Source organism: Chiloscyllium plagiosum, chromosome 23 (assembly GCF_004010195.1).
Source record: "Chiloscyllium plagiosum isolate BGI_BamShark_2017 chromosome 23, ASM401019v2, whole genome shotgun sequence".
NCBI classification, from domain to species: domain Eukaryota; kingdom Metazoa; phylum Chordata; class Chondrichthyes; order Orectolobiformes; family Hemiscylliidae; genus Chiloscyllium; species Chiloscyllium plagiosum.
The window spans coordinates 51150842-51170677 of NC_057732.1; the positions used below are offsets into that span (position 1 = coordinate 51150842).

The following is a 19836-nucleotide window of genomic DNA, read 5'->3' on the forward strand; positions in this document are numbered from 1 at the left end:
CCCACATTCCACGCCAACACTCTTCCCTTAACCAATTATGTCTCACAAAACAAAAAAGGGAAAATAACTATATGCAAGTTTTATTATACAGAACAATTAACATGCAAGTATTATTATACAGAACAATTAAACAATTAACATGCAAGTATTATTATACAGAACAATTAACATGCAAGTATTATTATACAGAACAAGGACAAAAAAAAACAGACTTTAGCACAATGAAGCTTGAGATAAAACTGAGTGTGACTGAAAAGAGAGAAGTTGAGAACACAAGACAATGCTGAAAACTAACTGTACAAACGTCCTTAAGACCATAAGGTAAAGGAGCAGAAGTTAGCCATTCAGCTCAAACGAGTCTGCTCCACCAATGAGATCATGACTGATCTGATAATCCTCAATTCCATTTCCTTGTCTTTCCCCCACAACACTCCATTCCTGTACTGAATAAAAAATGTCTACCTCAGCTTTGAATATACTAAATGGCCCAACCTTAACAGCCCTCTGTAGTCAATAATTTCATTGATTCATTACTTTCTGATGGAGACATCTCTGTTTTAAATGTCTGACTTCTTATTCTGAGACTGTTCTAAACTCTCCCACAAGGGGAAACAACCTCTCAGCATCTACCCTTTCAGGCCCTCTAAGAATCTGATATGTTTCAACAATGTTTCCTCAGATTCTAAATTCAAGTGAGTACAGGTCCAATCTCTTCATAAGACAGCTCCTCTGTACCTGGTATCAGACTTGAGAATATGGTGGTGACAAAGCACAGCAGGTTAGGCCACATCCGCGGTGCAGGAGATTCGATGCTTCAGGTATAAGCCCTTCATCAGGAATTGCTTATGCCCAAAACGTTGACATTCCTGCTCCTCGGCTGTGGCCTGATCTGCTGTGCTTTTCCAGCACCACACTCTCAATTCTGATCTGCAGTCCTCACTTTCTCACATACCCAATATCAGTCTAATCAACTTTTTCAGTATTGTCTCCAATTCCAGTACTGTATATCATTCCTTAACTGTTTGCAGAATTCCTGCTGAGGTCTGACTAGTAGTTTTAGCAAAACCTCTATTTTTATACTCCATTCCCTTTGATTTCTGTTCAGATAATTCAGAGAAAGTGTGGGAGTACATGCATTAACTGAAAGTACTATTTAAATCTGTCATTTGCAATAAGGAAACAAAACGAACAATGTGAAGTGAGCTTATCTGAATGATCAATTCTCCTCTTCAAAATTAAAAATCACACAACACTAGGTGATAGTCCAACATGTTTAATTGGAAGCACTAGCTTTCGGAGCACTGTTCCTTCATCAGGTGGTTGTGGAGTACACAACTGTAAGACAGAATTTTTAGCAAAAGTTTACAGTGTGATGTAACTGAAATTATACATTGAAAAATACCTCGATTGTTTGTTAAGTCTCTCATCTGTTAGAAGGACCATGATAGTTTCACTTTTTTCATATGTTAATCACAAAACCTTTTTTTTAAAGTTACAGTCTCAGGTTAACTGTAACAATTGGTGTCAGCCCAGATAAGATGTTAAGATGTTGAAGGTGTTAGCCCCCTGTGTTCTGCTGTCTTGTGCCACAATATTTAGACTGATTCTAATTTAAAAAGTGAGTTAACAGAATATTACATGGATTCATGCAGTTTTTGAGTAAAGTACAATGTAACTCTGTAAGTAACTTTGTTTATTCATTCCTGGGATGAGGGCATCGCTGGCCAGGCCAGCACTTATTGCCCATCCCTAATTACGCAGAAGGTGGTTATGAATCAACCACATTGCTGTGGGTCTGGAGTCACCTGTAGGCCAGACCAGGTAAAAGGTGGCAGATTTCTTTCCCTAAAGGACATTCTCTCAAATTGAACTAAATCTGAGGGAACTTGTAGAACAGGGATCACCCTTTCAAATGTACAAGAAAAAAATGGAACTACAACAATATAAGGAGTAATGTTTTAACTATTTACAAATTAAAATTCCACACAGACAGAGCCCTGGTTCCCTGCAATTATTCACACTGGCGATTCTTTGATAGCCGAGCATCAAATTTAAAATAAAAGTTTCCCCGAACATCAGCGAGACTAATATAAATCTGGTACTTTACCAACAAATGGGAGGGTGTTGTGGAGATTGACAAAAATAGAAGTTTCACACCAACAGCGCTCCCAAAGAGCCTTCCTGCAGCCTCACCCTGTGAGCGGCCCGAGCGGCTTTTCCTGTGACACCGCCTCAGCAACCACACCCGACTTCCGGCCGGGCCGGGGGAAGGGTTTGGGCGGCGCGCAGCCACAGCGGAAGCGGAGCTGCTGCCGTTGCCAGGAGTGATGAAGAAGGAGCAGGTGGTGAGCTGTCAGCTCTCGGCCTGGTACCCGCTCTTCAAGAAGCTCACCATCAGGAGGTGGGTCTCGCCCTCGTCGTGCAGTCCTGCAACAACAGCGACTGCCGCCGCCAGCTGCATTGCTGTAGCGCCTTATGTGCAGCCAGAATGGGACATCAGGGAAGCTGGAGGGAAACCTTATAGAAAGGGGCAGGTTTACCAGAGCGGGCGGTGGTTCCTTAGGTAGGCCCTGGGGACCAATCTCATAGAGTCCTACAGCACAGAGACAGGCCCTTCGGCCCAACTGGTCCATGCTGACCAAATCATCCACCCACACTAACCCTATTTGCCTGCACTTGTGGCCCATATCTTTCTAAACCTTTCCTATTCATGTATTTAGAGTCATAAAGATGTACAGCACAGAAACAACCTTGCAGGGGATGGAAACTGTCTTCTGAGCAGTAGATTTGGACAAATCTTTTCTATTATATATTCTTGAGGGGCATGGATAGGGTAAATAGACAAGATTTTTTCCCTGGGCTGGGGGAGTCTAGAACTAGATAGCATAGGTTTAGGGTGAGATCGGAAAAATTTGAGAGTCCTAAGGGGCAACTTTTTCATGCAGAGGGTGGTGTGTGTATAGAATGGGCTGACAGCTGAAGTGGTGGAGGCTGGTACAATTACAGCATTTAAAATGGATGGGTATATGAATAGGAAGGGTTTAGAGGGCTGTGGACCAAGTGTTGGTGAATGGGACTAGGTTAATTTAGGATATCTGGTTGGCATGGACGAGTTGCACTGAAGGGTCTGATTCTGTGCTGTACATCTCTGACTCTAAATACATGGATGCAAAAGGTTTAGAAGGATATGGGCCAAGTACAGGCAAATGTGGTTAATGTGGATATACGTTTTGGTAAGTATGGACCAGTTTAGGCTGAAGGGCTTGTCTCTGTGCTGTAGGACTCTATGACTCTAGAGATTGGGCCTGAACTCCCAGAAGATTGGAATAGTGAATATCGCTGGAATATTGAAGAATGAGAGGCGACTCGATTGAAACATTTACTTGGGGGACTTGACAGAGTAGCTGAAGAAAAGTAGCTTCCCCTTGTTGGATAGTCTAGGACCAGAGGGCATCATCTCAGAGTGAGGGGCCTCCCATGTAAGACAGCGATGAGGGTAGTGAACCTGTGGAATTCTTTCGGGAAATAATCCTGAAAGGAATGCAGATGCTGTAAATCAGAAAAACAAACATAAATTGCTGGAAAAGTTCCACAGGTCTGGCAGTGTCTGTGGAGAGAAATCAGAGTTAACATTTTGGGTCAAGTGACCCTTCCTTAGAACTGAAATCCTTTGTACCATTTCTCAGTTATCTTAAAGTTTTAAAAGTGTATTCAAGGCTGAGATAGACAGATTTTTTAATCAGTAAGGGAATCCAGTGATTTGGGGGAGAAAGTGGATTTGAGGATTATCAGATGAGCTACAATCTCATTGAATGGCAGACCAAACTCAATAGGCTGAGTGGCCTACTTCTGCTTTTGTGTCTTATAGCTGCAAAGATCATGGGGGGTGCGATCTCCAACATTTAAAATTGGGACTTGTGCACAAAAGTTTTCAAGACTCTTCTCCCTGGCAGAATACCAACTTGTCAGAAGAACCATCTTTCAGATGACACATTATACCCAGGCAGTGTCTGCCTCTTGGGAGGTGAAGGGTTCAGTAGCTGTGATTTCAAAGTAGTGAAAAAACGATTACCCCTTCAGTGTCAGAAAATAGGCAATTATCCAGTCATTATTATTTCCCTGATCTTGCCATGTGCAAATTGACTCCCAGAGGTAACAGTGGCTGAAGGACCTGAACTGAAGGGAATTTATATTTGCCAGGAAATGGGGTTGGAGAGCCTGTTAGGTCTGAAGGCTGATAAGTCCCCGGGGCATGGTGGTCTACATCCCAGGGTACTGAAGGAGGTGTCTCTAGAAATCGTGGATGTGTTGGTGATTAGTTTCCAGAGTTCGATAGATTCAGGATCAGTTCTTGCGGATTCGAGGGTGGCTAATGTTGTACCACTTTTTAAGAAAGGAGCGAGAGAGAAAGCAGGAAATTATAGACCAGTTAGTCTGACCTCAGTGGTGGGAAAGATGCTGGAGTCAATTAAAGGATGAAATTACGACACATCTGGATAGCAGTAACAGGATAAGTCAGAGTCAGCATGGATTTATGAAGGGGAAATCATGCTTGACTAATCTTCTGGAATTTTTTGAGGATGTAACTCTGAAGATGGACAAGGGAGATCCAGTGGATGTAGTGTACCTGGACTTTCAGAAAGCCTTTGATAAAGTCCCACATCGGAGGTTAGTGAGCAAAATTAGGGCGCATGGTATTGGGGGCAAAGTACTGACTTGGATTGAAAATTGGTTGGTTGACAGGAAACAAAGAGTCGTGATAAACGGCTCCCTTACGGAATGGCAGGCAGTGACCAGTGGGGTACCGCAGGGATCCGTGCTGGGACCGCAGCTTTTTATAATATATATTAATGATATAGAAGATGGTATTACTAGTAACATTAGCAAATTTGCTGATACAAAACTGGGTGGTAGGGTGAAATGTGAGGAGGATGTTAGGAGAATACAGGGTGACCTGGACAGGTTAGGTGAGTGGACAGATGCATGGCAGATGCAATTTAATTTGGATAAATGTATGGTTATCCACTTTGGTGGCAAGAACAGGAAGGCAGATTACTACCTAAATGGAGAGAAAGTGAGGGCTGCAGATGCTGGAGATCAGAGCTGAAAATGTGTTGCTGGAAAAGCGCAGCAGGTCAGGCAGCATCCAAGGAACAGGAGAATCGACGTTTCGGGCATAAGCCCTTCTTCAGGGCTTATGCCCGAAATTCTCCTGTTCAATTCTCCTGTTCCTTGGATGCTCCCTGACCTGCTGCGCTTTTCTAGCAACACATTTTCAGCTACTACCTAAATGGAGTCAAGTTAGGTAAAGGGGCAGTACAAAGAGATCTGGGTATTCTTGTACACCAATCAATGAAGGCAAGCATGCAGGTACAGCAGGTAGTGAAGAAAGCTAATAGCATGCTGGTCTTCATAACAAGAAGGATTGAGTATAGGAGCAAAGAGGTTCTTCTGCAGCTGTACAGGGCCCTGGTGAGACCGCACCTGGAATATTGTGTGCAGTTCTGGTCTCCAAATTTGAGGAAGGACATTTTGGCTATTGAGGGAGTGCAGCGTAGGTACACGAGGTCAATTCCTGGAATGGCGTGACTATCTTATGTTGAAAGATTGGAGCGACTGGGCTTGTATACCCTTGAGTTTAGAAGACTGAGAGGGAAGCTGATTGAGACGTATAAGATTATTAAAGGATTGGACACTCTGGAGGCAGGAAACATGTTTCTGCTGATGGGTGAGTCCCGAACCAGAGGATACAGCTTAAAAATAAGGGGTAGGCCATTTAGGACAGAGATGAGAAGAAACCTCTTCACCCAGAGAGTGGTGGGTGTGTGGAATGCTCTGCCCCAGAAGGCAGTGGAGGCCCAGTCTCTGGATTCGTTTAAGAAAGAGTTGGATAGAGCTCTCAAGGATAGTGGAATCAAGGGTAATGGAGATAAGGCAGGAACTGATTGAGGATGATCAGCCATGATCATCATGAATGGTGGTGCAGGCTCGAAGGGCAGAATGGCCTACTCCTGCACCTATTGTCTATTTCCTACATTACAGCAATTGCTACACATCGAGAAATATTTTGTTAGCTTTAGAGATCTCATGGAATAAAGGGAGAACTAGCCATTTGGATACAGAACTGGCTCAAAGGTAGAAGACAGAAGGTGGTGGTGGAGGGTTGTTTTTCAGACTGGAGGCCTGTGACCAGTGGAGTGCCACAAGGATCGGTGCTGGGTCCTCTACTTTTTGTCATTTACATAAATGATTTGGATGCGAGCATAAAAGGTACAGTTAGTAAGTTTGTAGATGACACCAAAATTGGAGGTGTAGTGGATAGTGAAGAGGGTTACCTCAGATTACAACAGGACCTGGACCAGATGGGTCAATGAGCTGAGAAGTGGTGGATGGAGTTTAATTCAGATAAATGCGAGGTACTGCATTTTTGGAAAGGAAATCTTAGCAGGACTTATACACTTAATGGTAAGGTCCTAGGGAGTGTTGCTGAACAAAGACACCTTGGAGTGCAGGTTCATAGCTCCTTGAAAGTGGAGTCGCAGGTAGATAGGATAGTGAAGCAGGTGTTTGGTATGCTTTCCTTTATTGGTCAGAGTATTGAGTACAGGAGTTGAGAGGTCATGTTGCGGTTGTACAGGACATTGGTTAGGCCACTGTTGGAATATTGCGTGTAATTCTGGTCTTCCTATCGGAAAGATATTATGAACTTGAAAGGGTTTAGAAAAGATTTACAAGGATGGTGTCAGGGATGGATGATTTGAGCTTTAGGGAGAGTCTGAACAGGCTGGGGCTGTTTTCCCTGGAGCGTCGGAGAGGTTTACAAAATTGAGGGGCATGGATAGGATAAACAGACAAAGTCTTTACCCTGGGATCGGGGAGTCCAGAACTAGAGAGCATAGGTTTAGGGTGAAAGGGGAAAGATATAAAATAAACCTAAGGGGCAACTTTTTCACACAGAGGGTGGTATGTGTATGGAATGAGCTGCCAGAGGATGTGGTGGAGGCTGGTACAATTGCAACATTTAAGAGGCATTTGGATGGGTAAATGAATAGGAAGGATTTGGAAGGATATGGGCCGGGTGCTGGCAGGTGGGACTAGATTGGGTTGGGATATCTGGTCAGCATGGACAGGTTGGACCGAAGGGTCTGTTTCCATGCTGTACATCTCTATGACTCTAAGTGCTTTGATATATCCAGCAATTGCAAAACGTGTGCTACAAATATGATTATTTTTCGTTTGGTAGTTGAAGTTTCGGTCACAAAGTGATTAAAATTGAGGATTAACAAGACATAAGAATAGAAAAATACAGATATCTCTGGGGTTTGGAGCAGATGCCACATATTAGGAGGGGTGAGGCTGATGAGAGAATTGAAAATAATGACAACAATTCTAAAATAAAGGCTTTTCCCAACTGTTCCAAAGATAGATCAGAGAAACTGGAGTTGTTTTCATTTGGAGATATAAATATTATTTCAAGAAAGTTTATTTGAAACTATTAAAGTTATATCAGTTAACCATAACAGTATCAGTCAGATTGATCACCGTACAGTTCTGGCGGAGATGAAGTCTTGCCTTCACATTGAGAATACCCTCCATCGTGTTGTGTGGCACTATCACCGTGCGAAATGGAACAGACTTCAAACAGATCTTGCAACTCATAACTGGGCATCCATGAGGTGCTGTGGACCATCGACAGCAATAGAATTGTATTCCAGCACAATCTGTAACCTGATAGCCCAGCATATCCCCCACTCAACCACTACCACCAAGCCAAGGGATCAATGGAGTGTGCAGGAGGGTGTGCCAGGAGCAGTACCAGGCATACATGAAAATGAGGTGTCAACCTGGTGTTGCTGCCAAATAGGGCTACTTACATGCCAAGCAGCATAAACGGCAAGTGATAGGTAGAGCTAAGCGATCCCACAACTAACGGATCCAATCTAAGCTCTGCAGTTCTGCCACATTAAATCGTGAGTGGGGGTGGACAATTAAACAATTCATTGGAGGAGGAAGTTCCATAAATACCTTCCCTCAATGAGGGAAGTGGCCAGCACATCAGTATAAAAGATAAGGCTGAAGCATCCACAGCAATCTTCAGAAGTGCCAAGTGGATGATTCATCTTGGCCTCCTCCGGTGGTCCCCAGCATTACAGATACCAGTCTGCAGCCAATTCAATTCACTCCAATCTTACCAAGAAATGGTTGGAGACACTGGATACTGCAAGGCTCTGGGCCCTGACAACATTCCAGCAGTAATACAGAAGACCTGTGCTCCAGAACTTGTTGATCCATTAGCCAAGTTGTTCCATTACAGTTACAACACTGGCATCTACACAAAAATGTGGAAAATTGCCCAGATATGCTTTCTGCATAACAAGCAAGACAAATCCAACCCAGCCAATTACCACCCCATCAGCCTACTCTTGATCATTAGTAAAGTGATAGAAGTTGTCATCAACAGTGACATCAAGCAACACCTGCTCAGTGATGCCTAGTGTGGGGTTCACGAGAGCTACTCAGCTCCTGACCTCATTAAAGCCTCGGTTCAAACATGGACAAAAGAGCTAAATTCCAGAGGGGAGGTGAGAGTGACAGCCTTTGACACGAAGGCTACATTCAACTGAGTGTGGCAATAAGGAGCCCTAGCAAAACTGGAATAAATGGGTATTGGGGCAAACTCTCCAGTGGTTAGAGTCATATGTGACACATAGGAAAATGGTCATGATTGTGGGAGATCATGTAGGAGATCCTCAAGGTATTGTCCTAGACCCAACCATCTTTAACCGATTCATCAATGACCTTCCCTCCATCATAAGGTCAGGCGTGGGGATAATTGTAGATGATTGTACCATGTTCGGGACCATTCATGACTCCTCAGACACTGAAGTAGTCTATGTTCAAATACAACAAGATCTAGACAATATCCATGCTTGGGCTAAACAATTGGCAAATAAAAAATAACATTTGCACTACACAGTTTTCCAGGCTATGACCATCACCAGTAAGAGATTATTTAACCACTATCCCTTGACATTCACTGGTGTTACCATTACCAAATTCCCCCACACAATCAATGTCCTGGGGGTTTTCCACTGACCAGAAATTCAATGGGGCTCATCACATAAACACAGTGGATGTAAGAGCAGATCAAAGGCTGGGAATACTGCGATGTGTAACTCACCTTACTCCCCACTTGCTTGGATGAATGCAGCTCTAACAACATTTAAGAAGCTTTACACCTTCCAGGACAAAGCAGCCTGTTTTCAAAGTTTGTGCGAAGATTTGTTGCTCGGGTGCTCGTTGTTGTGGTTCTGTTCGCCGAGCTGGAAGTTTTTGTTGCAAACGTTTCGTCCCCTTGCTAGGCGACATCATCAGTGCTTGGGAGCCTCCTGCGAAGCGCTTCTTTGATGTTTCCTCCGGTGTTTATAGTGGTCTGTCCCTGCTTCTGGTTGTCAGTTTCAGCTGTCCGCTGTAGTGGTTGGTATATTGGGTCCAGGTCGATGTGTTTGTTGATGGAGTTTGTGGATGAATGCCATGATTCTAGGAATTCCCTGGCTGTTCTCTGTCTGGCTTGCCCTATGATAGTAGTGTTGTCCCAGTCGAATTCATGTTGCTTGTTGTCTGCATGTGTGGCTACTAAGGATAGCTGGTCGTGTCGTTTCGTGGCTAGTTGATGTTCATGTATGCGGATTGTTAGCTGTCTTCCTGTTTGTCCTATATAGTGTTTAGTGCAGTCCTTGCATGGTATTTTGTACACTACATTCGTCTTGCTCATGTTGGGTATCGGGTCCTTCGTTCTGGTGAGTTGTTGTCTGAGCGTGGCTGTTGGTTTGTGTGATAACGGCACACCAGGGGACAGTGATTTGGTAAAAATCTGAAGATGATACATGGCAATGAGTGATTGTCTTCTGGAATATGCTCCCTTGTGACTTTCAAAGGAAATTGGATAAGCACCCATGGGAAGCAAACAGGGAAAGAATTGGATTGTGGGGTGAGCATAATTGTTCTTCCAGAGAATCAGCATAGGTTTGACAAGTTAAGTGGACAATTTCTGTCATGTCAGCATTCTATACTTCTAAAGCCACACCACCTACTTCCCATCTCTGCTCCTTTAAAGCACATGCCTGACTAAGCTTTGAGTCATTCCCGTGCTAATATCTCCTCCTTTTGCTAAATCTTTATCTGGCTATTCTTTAATGAAGCAATTTGGAATGTTTTCCTATGTTCAAAGTTATTGAAAATTGTTAAATAGTTTGCTGAAATCTTTGGTGATCATTTTCCATCCATGTAAACTGCTCCTTCTGTTAGGAAAACCTAAGAGCCAGAGTAGTCAGGGCATGATATTTCAATCAACCTGTTGAGACTTGTTACAAGACATCATGGGCCAGGTGAGACCTTTGGAGTTAAAGTTGAATATGTTGGGAAGATTTAGTAGTATCATCATCTGACTTGAACTGTGCACTTAAACTAGAAGTGCTCCCTGCTAACTTAAAGGACAAAAAAGCAAGCATTCCGAGAAAAAAAAGCAAATTCTAAACAGACATTAATGCCTGCTTCATCTAGGTCCTAGATTTTATATTGATTCAGATTGCTAAAACGTTTATTTCCCTCTAAAGGGTAACAGCATTTTCCTGCTAATCAATGACTTACTTTGTGACTAGATGACTAAGATGACATTATGACTAAGCGTTACAGCATATTTTTTCCAGATTGGGTTGACCTTTTCATTTTAAGATCATAGATAAATGAGCACCAATTTGTATTCACTCACGCTGTTTGATATATGACTTTAGTGATGTGGTTTGAACACTCCATCGAGGTAGAAATAGACTGTAAGCCAATATCCCAACAATAGATAAAAGCAAATTACTGCGGATGCTGGAATCTAAAATCCAAAGACAAAATGCTGGAAAATCTCAGCAGGTCTGGCAGCATCTGTAAGGAGAGAAAAGAGCTGACGTTTCGAGTCTAACTGCCCCTTTGTCAAAGCTAAAAAAAGGGAGAAGAGAAGAGCAGTACTTCTTCAGGGTAGGCATTCCTGGAAGAGAGGTGGCAGTCGGTTAAACATTGTGGATGCTGTAAAGCAAAAACAGAAACAGAAATTGCTGGAAAAGCTCAGCAGGTCTGGCAGCATCTGTGAAGAGAAATCAAAGTTAACGTTTTCGGTCTGGTGACCTTGCCTCAGACCTGTTCTGAGGAAGGGTCACAGGACCTGAAATGTTAACTCTGCTTTTTCTCCACAAGTGCTGCCAGACCTGCTGAGATTTTCCAGCAATTTCTGTTTTTGTTTAGAATCTGAAGCTCCAGTTTCACTTAATTAGATGATCTGGATAGATGTGCGACCTTTAAGTTGTTCAAGTACATTTCTCATTTTACAGTGTCATTCTTCCACTGCCGCAGAATGTAATCGATTATTTACTGGATGATGGGACGCTGGTGATTTCTGGAAGGTAATATCAAGCAATGTGTGTTTGATCACATGCTTTTCTTTGTGTAGTGGATGCTGCAGTACAGTAGAAAATACATGCCAAATTGTGGCATTTGTCACAGTCTTGTTAGCTATTTGATTAGAAATTGTTATTACTAATCCATCTGAATGCAATTGCTAGATTATATTTTTGTGATGAAACTGCATTTACTTGTTAATTAGTATGATCAATTGGCTTCATCCCATGGAAAACTTGCCTACTTGCGGAACGTTTCAGAGAACACCTCTGGAACACCCGGACCAACCAACCCAACCACCCCGTGGCTCAACACGTCAACTCCCCCTCCCACTTCACCAAGGACATGCAGGTCCTTGGACTCCTCCATTGCCAGACCATAGCAACATGACTGCTGGAGGAAGAGCGCCTCATCTTCCGCCTAGGAACCCTCCAACCACAAGGGGTGAACTCAGATTTCTCCAGTTTCCTCATTTCCCCTCCCCCCAACCCTCGAACTCAGCATCACCTTCCTAACCTGCAATCTTCTTCCTGACCTCTCCGCCCCCAGCCCCACTCCGGCTTATCACCCTCACCTTAACCTCCTTCCACCTATCGCATTTCCAACGCCACTCCCCCAAGTCCCTCCTCCCTACCTTTTATCTTAGCCTACTTGGCACACTTTCCTCATTCCTGAAGAAGGGCTCATGCCCGAAACGTTGATTCTCCTGCTCCTTGGATGCTGCCTAACCTGCTGCGCTTTTCCAGCAACACATTTTCAGCTCTGATCTCCAGCATCTGCAGTCCTCACTTTCACCCATAAAAAGGAGACAACACCAGGTTACAGTCCGATGGGTTTATATGGATGTATTAGCTTTCGGAGTGCTGCTTCTTCATCAGTGAGCTGTGAAGGAGCAGCACTCCAAAAGCAAGTATTTCTGAATACACCAGTTGGACTGTAGCCTTGGTGTTGTGTGATTTTTTTAAATCTTTGTCTACCCCAGTCCAACACCGGCACCTCCAAATCATTTGAAAAAAAGAGACACATCTACATTCTGATGATGGCTTGTGGGCAGTAAGGAGCAAAACAATGTCTTAAGTTTAAAGATTAGATTACAGTGTGGAAACAGGCCCTTTGGCCCAACAAGTCCACACCGACCCGCCAAAGCACAACCCACCCATATCCCTACATTTACCCCTTACGGGCAATTTAGTATGGCCAATTCACCTGACCTGCACATCTTTGGACTGTGGGAGGAAACCGGAGCACCCGGAGGAAACACACGTTGACACAGGGAGAATGTGCAAACTCCACACAGTCAGTTGCCTGAGGCGGGAATTGAACCCGGGTCTCTGGCGCTGTGAGGCAGCAGTGCTAACCACTGTGCCACCGTGCTGCCCACGGTGAGATTTCAATTCAGAAAGTATTTTTGAATCATTTTGTTTTAATTTAATTGCATTTTAGTTGTTTAGGTGAGTGTTTACAGCCAGTGATTAATTTCTTGTTTAGTGAAATATTCAGATGAATCACAAACTTTTCTGGTAGGTCATTGTCTTTCTGATGCTGATAATGGTGGAATTTGCTACAGATGGTTGCTGCAGTTTACAGTGTGCCACTGATGAAATAAAAATCACAATCATACAAACACTGCTGTTGGTCTGCTTTAACTGAATAGTTACGTATTCCTTCATTCCACCAATTTTCAACGCTCTTTCTGATTTTTGATTTATAAAAGCCTGTTTCCAATTATTTCAGAAATGAAGCCCCAAGTTGTTCACGTATAGGTGATGACAGTGATGAAGAACAGGATGTACAGGCCAGTATTGTCTATTGTTTATTGTATTAATGAAATATTTGTATGTTTTTCCATATTAAACATAAATTTACATTAATGATCTCTTAGTAGTTTCTGATATGAGAGTGATTGCGAGGTAACCTTTTGTGTTCCTTTCATGTAGTGGTCAGATGATGAGAATGTGACAACTCTTACGGTAAGCGATTTATTTGCATGTCTGTGGATGTGATATTTGTGTTAAAAACAACTAGTTTGTTGGCTGAATATAAATTATAACTAATCAGAACATTTTGGAATTATAGCTTTATTTGCTGTACTTAATTTTAGTAATCACCCTCTCCTACCCAGGAGACACCAAGGTCTGCATTGTATACTTTTCAGTTACAGTTTTCTGTTCTTTAGTTTGTCAAATTTGCATGACCAAATGTAGCTGTGTTAGCTATTATATAGTATTTTGATCTATTTTTAAAATTGAGACCTTTACTGAATTGGAGCAATTCATTGGTTTTAATTTAGATGTACTTTTGTTTTGTTAACACTTGAATTTATTTGTTTTTAAAATGCAGGCTCCAGAATTCCCAGATTTTGCAGCAAAAGTGCAGGAGGCTATAAACTCTCTTGGAGGCAGTGTGTTTCCAAAGCTTAACTGGAGCTCTCCAAGGGTAAGAAATCTGAGGAAGATCTTGCACTTGAAAATGTTTGTTGTCAGCATTTTTAAAACCTGCCTCACTGGCTGGACTCAAGGAAAACTCTGATAAATGAAAAGCAAGTTTATATTGAGTTGGAATCTCTGCTTATTGTACAGATGGGATATGATTGTATCAGACAATGTTACTCTATTGTAAAATCTATTCTTTGATAAATGGATTATTTAAGTAATAAAGCAAATTCTGTATTTGCTTGCACGTTTCCTCACCAATCGATTGTGTTTCTTATAGATGCAGAATAATTGCAGTTCTTATAATTCTGTCACCCTAGTCAGGCTACATCTGTCAGTGCTAGAGAGGAGCAACCAATTAAGTCTTGGCTGGCTTCACCAACCTTTAACAAAATATTATGGTATATTACCCAAAGGGAAAGGCACCTTACTTTTAAGTTGGTTGAAGTCTAATTTAAAAATTAGGACAACCAACAGAAACATTTGGAATTTGAGAAAATAAAGCTGGGCCAGGGAACTTGTGATTATTCCTGTCACTGCATTAGCATTTTTGGTTTTGTATTGGCTTTCTTGTGTGAATTGGATCAGCACAAAAGTAGTTGGTGGTGATGAGTGATATGGTGTGTCATGCAATGTTAGAAAATGCTTGAAAAATCTCAGCTGGTCAGGCAGCATCCATGGAGGAGGAGACAAAGTTAACATTTTAGCTTTCATCAGAACATTTTTAAAATGTTGAGAGATGTAATAAGTTTAGAGCTTGTCTGGGAATGTGAGAAAGAAGAGAACAAAAGTGGAAGGTTTTGTTGAAAGGTGCAGACACACTTGAGTTAGGTAGATTAGCCATGGTAAATATGGGGTTATGGGGATAGGGTTCGTCCAGAGTTTGAGAGGGATGGTCTTGGGAGGATTAGTGCTGACGTGATGGGCCAAACAGCCTCTATCTGCACTGTCGGGATTCTATAATTCTACAATGGGCTGAATGACCTCTTTCTTTTCTGTACCTGTTTTATGGCTCTGTGATGGGAACATTATAAGTAGAAAAATAAAGGTGGGTCGAGAGGAGGGTTTTTAAAAGATCCTTTCATGCAATCTGGCATCACTTGCTGAATGTAAATGGCTAAAGCAAAATTTTCATGTGGTAGGTGTCCAACAAAAATAAATTGGATCAAATTGGGGCGGCACAGTGGCTTAGTGGTTAGCACTGCTGCCTCACAGCACCAGGGACCCAGGTTCAATTCCAGCCTTGGGCGACTGTCTGTGTGGAGTTTGCACATTCTCCCCGTGTCTGCATGGGTTTCCTCCAGGTACTCTGGTTTCCCCCCACATTCCAAAGACGTGCAGGCCAGGTGAGTTGGCCATGCTGAATTGTCCATAGTTGTTAGGAGCATTAGTCAGAGGGGGGTGAGTTACTCTTCGGAGGGTCGGTGTGGACTTGTTAAGCCGAAGGGCCTGTTTCCACACTGTAGGGAATCTAATCTAATCTAAACATTTAACAGTGTTCAACTCAATGCTGCCTCCTGATAGGATGTAAAATGTATCATCAAAGAATGAGATGACTGATGTTTGTAATCACATAAAATGCATCCAGTCTGATGATTCATTCAATCACTTAAGGTGCAGTACTTATGTCCTTTAATTGGGTGGCATGAAAGTTTAGCAGAACTTGAAGTCATCTTGGATGAACTTAATTGAGATTTTTTTCTCAAACTAACTCAGCAGCTGGCCACGTTTTCTCCTCTGTCCACTTTTGTGAAGATTCATTGTGTACGATTCCACAGTGTTTGTGTCACTAGCCTTACGCTGTGGTTTGTTGATATAGCTCTTTCAGGAGTCATGTTAACAAGTCAGTGGACATGAGGCAAATCAAAATTTGAGCTGAACCTGATGCTATCTTCACCCATATCCCAATACACGAGTTAGCAATCAGTGTGAACAATGACTAGGGATATTAATATGAATTGTCATGTATCAAAAGCAATAGATACCAGTCAATTAACAATTTAAAATCTGAAATCTATAGATTTTACTAGGAGGCATGTAAAAAGATGTAGAACGAAGGCAGAAGGATTGAGCTGAAGTAAAGATCAGCCATGATATCACTAAATAACAGAACTAGCTCAAAGGGCTGAATCCATGCCCAAGTTATGCCATCATAACAAAACTCAACACTGACCAAGAATCTAATCTTGGCATTTCTAGTATATATGTTCTCAGAAACTCTCTGCTTCTATTACTTGAGCATAATAACTTGATGGTTTGTTTTACAATAAAATGTTAGAGAAGGTTTGTCCTAGCTTGAGAATTTAAACAGGCAGTCTTTTCAATCTTACATGAAACATATATGGCTAGTTTCTTTGGGTTATTAATTCTGAATGCATAAAGTCCTTCAATATTCTATTTCCTCAAGTTTATCATTATTCGATTTTTAATGTATTTTGTCCAATGCGTAACTATGACACTCAGCTTATACAGACAGGTATCATCTATCGAGGGTGACTAAGAGGTTAGTTTGTGTATTCCTATTTTGTCTGGATATTTTATATTAGGTAATTAACAGCTGTCAAAAGAATTCTCACATTTGTTTGAAACGTGTTTTGTTTTGCTTAAAGATAATGCAAGCATCTTCAGAATAACGCTATGGTCTACAATGTCTTTCCTTTGTCTTTTTTTCCCTCTACCCCAGGATGCTCAATGGATTGCAATGAACAGCTCACTCAAGTGCAATAATCTCAGTGACATCTTCCTGCTTTTGAAAAGTTCAGACTTTGTCACTCATGACTTAACTCAGCCGTATGTACTTGAATTGTTAATACACAAAGCTTCGGAGTTTTTTTAAATGTTTGATTGTACCAGTCAAGTATTGCACTTTCTTTTCAGGCTGATTTTGTTTCCCTCTTGTCTCCTTTACTTCATGCATTCTGATACTTCATCTGAACCACAGTTTTTTATATTGAACTGTATGTTATGAGGTGACTTGAATGCAGAAACGTCACAATGAAGCCTGATTTATTTCTCATTTGTGTTGACAGGCTGAGCTGTTAACTCAGCAGAGGTCAAAAAACGTGACAGATTTTATATTGATATCAATCATTGAGAAATACTGAATCTTTTGTTTTATATATTCATGGAATGTAAGCAACACTGACCATTATCGTCCATCTCTAATTGCATTTGAGAGATTGCTAGTGAAACATTTTCTTGAACATAGCGAGAAGGCTTAGTAGATCATTTCAGAAGACAGTTTCGACCCATCCCTTTTGCAAGGGCCTGGAGTCATATGTGGGGCAGACCAGGTTAGGACATCAGATTTCCTTCCCTAAAGAACGTTAATTTCCAGTGGTTCCATGGATATCATTTTGATGCACATTTTGGTTTCTAGATTTAATCAATTAAGTGAATTTAAGTTCCCGTGCGGACCTGATGGTATTTGATCTCATATCTCTGAGTCATTAATCCAACCTTCGAAATGACTAGCCCTGTAATGCAACAACTATGATACTATACCCGTGGGATTCTACTCCTGTGAGCTCATTCTGAATAGGAATGGTAAAATAACACTTTTTTTAATTATCAAAAAAAAATCTTGTTATGGAGCCGTTCAAGGTTTTTTTGCCTTCACTGTTCATCCTTCCATAAAGCTTTCCATTTAGCTGAGAAAGTTGCTGCTTTTCAAGTCACTTGTTTATTTCACTATTTTGAACTCTGCTGATATTTTAAGACACAAAATTATTTGGAAGCAAAAATAACACTGTGACATCCTGCCAAAGAAAATCTTCTGAAATCATTGCTATTATCAAGTAGCACTGACTGTAAACAAAGTTCAATCCAAGTTACTTTTTAAATCATTCATGTTTATGGGCAGGTCAGAGCAATAAGAGTATTTCAGGAGATAGTCTATCAGCAAATAAATGACATACTATGATCATCTCTCAGAATAATAGCTGTAACCGTGTGATTTTTGTTCAAACTGCTTATTGTCCAGATAATTTCTTAAGCTTATCAGTAATCTGTTGACTGATTCTTTTCATCCAGATTTCTTCACTGTACTGATGACTCACCAGATCCTAAAGTAGATCCTCAAGTAAGTCCGTTTCCAGCTTCAAATCTCCTGGGTTCCATGCATAAATGTATGGGTCATTATGATGCAAGTAGCTAGCAAACATCAGGTTTCTTATTCTATTTTTTAAACGTGTTGTGACTCTATATTTGAAGATTATATTGTTGGCCTGAATTTTGCTGTTAAAATTATTGGCACTCATGGTTATTAAACAGTAAATAGGATAGCAATTCCTGATACTCTCTCAGTGTAGATATTAAGGACTTGTACGTGCTTCCCAGCTTTTGTACTCGATACCTCTAATTATTCCGAGTGCCTTGGGATGAAGAATCTTTTGCTAACGACTCTGTCAATATGTCCTACCATCTTATCCATAAAAGTTGTGTCGACCTGAATGCATAATTACTGCATTTTCCTTCCTGCCAATGTCTCATACTTTTAGGTATCGCAGACATTTTGTTACATATGACAATGTGTTGATCTTTAATTGGCTAATTGATTGTATAAACTACAAATTCAACTTTTACACCAGTTCAAGTGGATTTTTATGATAATTAAAATTGATTAAAATTCATACAGAATTGGAACTAAATTGGAATTTGTGACGTGTACTCAAGTATTGGAATACATGAATACCGTGAAAAGTGTACAAAGTCACCATTCTCCATCTTGGTTACAAAACCAGAATTTAAAAAAAAGAATTAAAAGTTGAGAAAATGTCAGAAGTTCGAATTTTTCTCACTGGATTTAATTAAATGTGTTGGAATTATTGATCGACCTACTAATTGGAATCAGGGCTCTAGGCCTTCTGGAGTAGGCATAGAACATAGAATGTTACAGCGCAGTACAGGCCCTTCGGCCCTCAATGTTGTGAAAATAATCTATGCCCATCTAATCTACACCGTTGCATTAGCATTCATGTGTATGTCCACTGCCCATTTAAATGCCCTTTATGTCGGCGAGTCTACTACTGTTGCAGGCAGGCTGTTCCACGCCCCAATACTCTCTGAGCAAAGAAATTACCCCTAATATCGGTCCTAAACCTATCACCCCTCAATTTAAAGCTATGTCTTTGTGTTAGCCTTCATCATCTGAGGAAAAAGGCTCTCACTGTCCACCCTATCTAACTCTCTGATTATCTTATACATCTTGATTAAGTTACCTCTCAACCTTGTTCCCACCAACAAAAACAGCCTCAGTTCCTCATCCTTTCCTCGTAAGACCTTCCTTCCATACCAGGCTACATCCTAGTAAATCTCTTCTGAACTCTTTCCAAAGTTTCCACATCCTTCCTATAATGTGGTGACCAAAACTGCACGCAGTACCCCAATGTCTTGTACAGCTGAAGCATGATCTCGTGGCTCCGAAACTCCATCCCCCTATCAATACACGCCAACGTACATATGCCTCCTTAACAAGCCTATCAACCTGGTGAGTGGCAAATTTCAGTGATTTATGCACCAGGACACTGAGATCTCTCTGTTCATCTACACTACCAAGAATTCTACCATTAGCCCAGTACTCTGCATTCCTGTTATTTCTTTTGAAGTGAACTACCTCACACTTTTCTGCATTAAACTCCATTTGCCACTTCTCAGTCGAGCTTTGCATTTTATTTGTGTCCCTTTGTAACCTACAACATCCTTCGGCACCAGCCACAACTCTGCTTACCTTAGTGTCATCTGCAAATTACTAACCCATCCTTTTATGCCCACCTCCAGATCATTTATAAAAATGACAAACAGAAGTGGCTCCAAAACAGATGCTTGTAGCACACCAATAGTAACTGAGCTCCAGGATAAACATTTTCCATCAGCCACTACTCTCTGTCTTCTTTCAGCTAACCAATTTCTGACACAAACTGCTAAATCACCTTCAATCCCGAAACTCCTTATTTTGTGC

The 19836-nt window shown here is 41.4% G+C and overlaps 2 protein-coding genes across 5 annotated transcripts in view; one reads left to right on the forward strand and one right to left on the reverse strand.

The window, feature by feature from the left end:
- The window catches only part of nudt5 (nudix (nucleoside diphosphate linked moiety X)-type motif 5), a 41680-nt gene extending 39459 nt beyond the window's left edge, over positions 1-2221 (reverse strand). Inside the window, exons 1-2 of one of the 3 annotated variants that reach the window (XM_043714159.1) lie at positions 2108-2205; positions 1191-1335 (exon numbers count right to left, since the gene is read on the reverse strand). The gene's annotated coding sequence lies outside the window, so the exon portion shown is untranslated. Of the gene's footprint in view, positions 1-1190; positions 1336-2107 lie in introns of all 3 variants that reach the window. The other 2 variants (XM_043714158.1, XM_043714160.1) reach the window with 2 other exon arrangements.
- Positions 2222-2253: 32 nt separating this feature from the next.
- Positions 2254-19836, forward strand: part of cdc123 (cell division cycle 123 homolog (S. cerevisiae)) — a 38366-nt gene continuing 20783 nt past the window's right edge. Inside the window, exons 1-7 of one of the 2 annotated variants that reach the window (XM_043714157.1) lie at positions 2254-2401; positions 11379-11450; positions 13180-13240; positions 13383-13415; positions 13786-13881; positions 16561-16667; positions 17910-17958. In XM_043714157.1, the coding sequence (XP_043570092.1) occupies positions 2328-2401; positions 11379-11450; positions 13180-13240; positions 13383-13415; positions 13786-13881; positions 16561-16667; positions 17910-17958 (492 nt within the window). In that variant the 5' untranslated portion in view covers positions 2254-2327. The remainder of the gene's footprint in view (positions 2402-11378; positions 11451-13179; positions 13241-13382; positions 13416-13785; positions 13882-16560; positions 16668-17909; positions 17959-19836) is intronic. The other variant, XM_043714156.1, reaches the window with a different exon arrangement.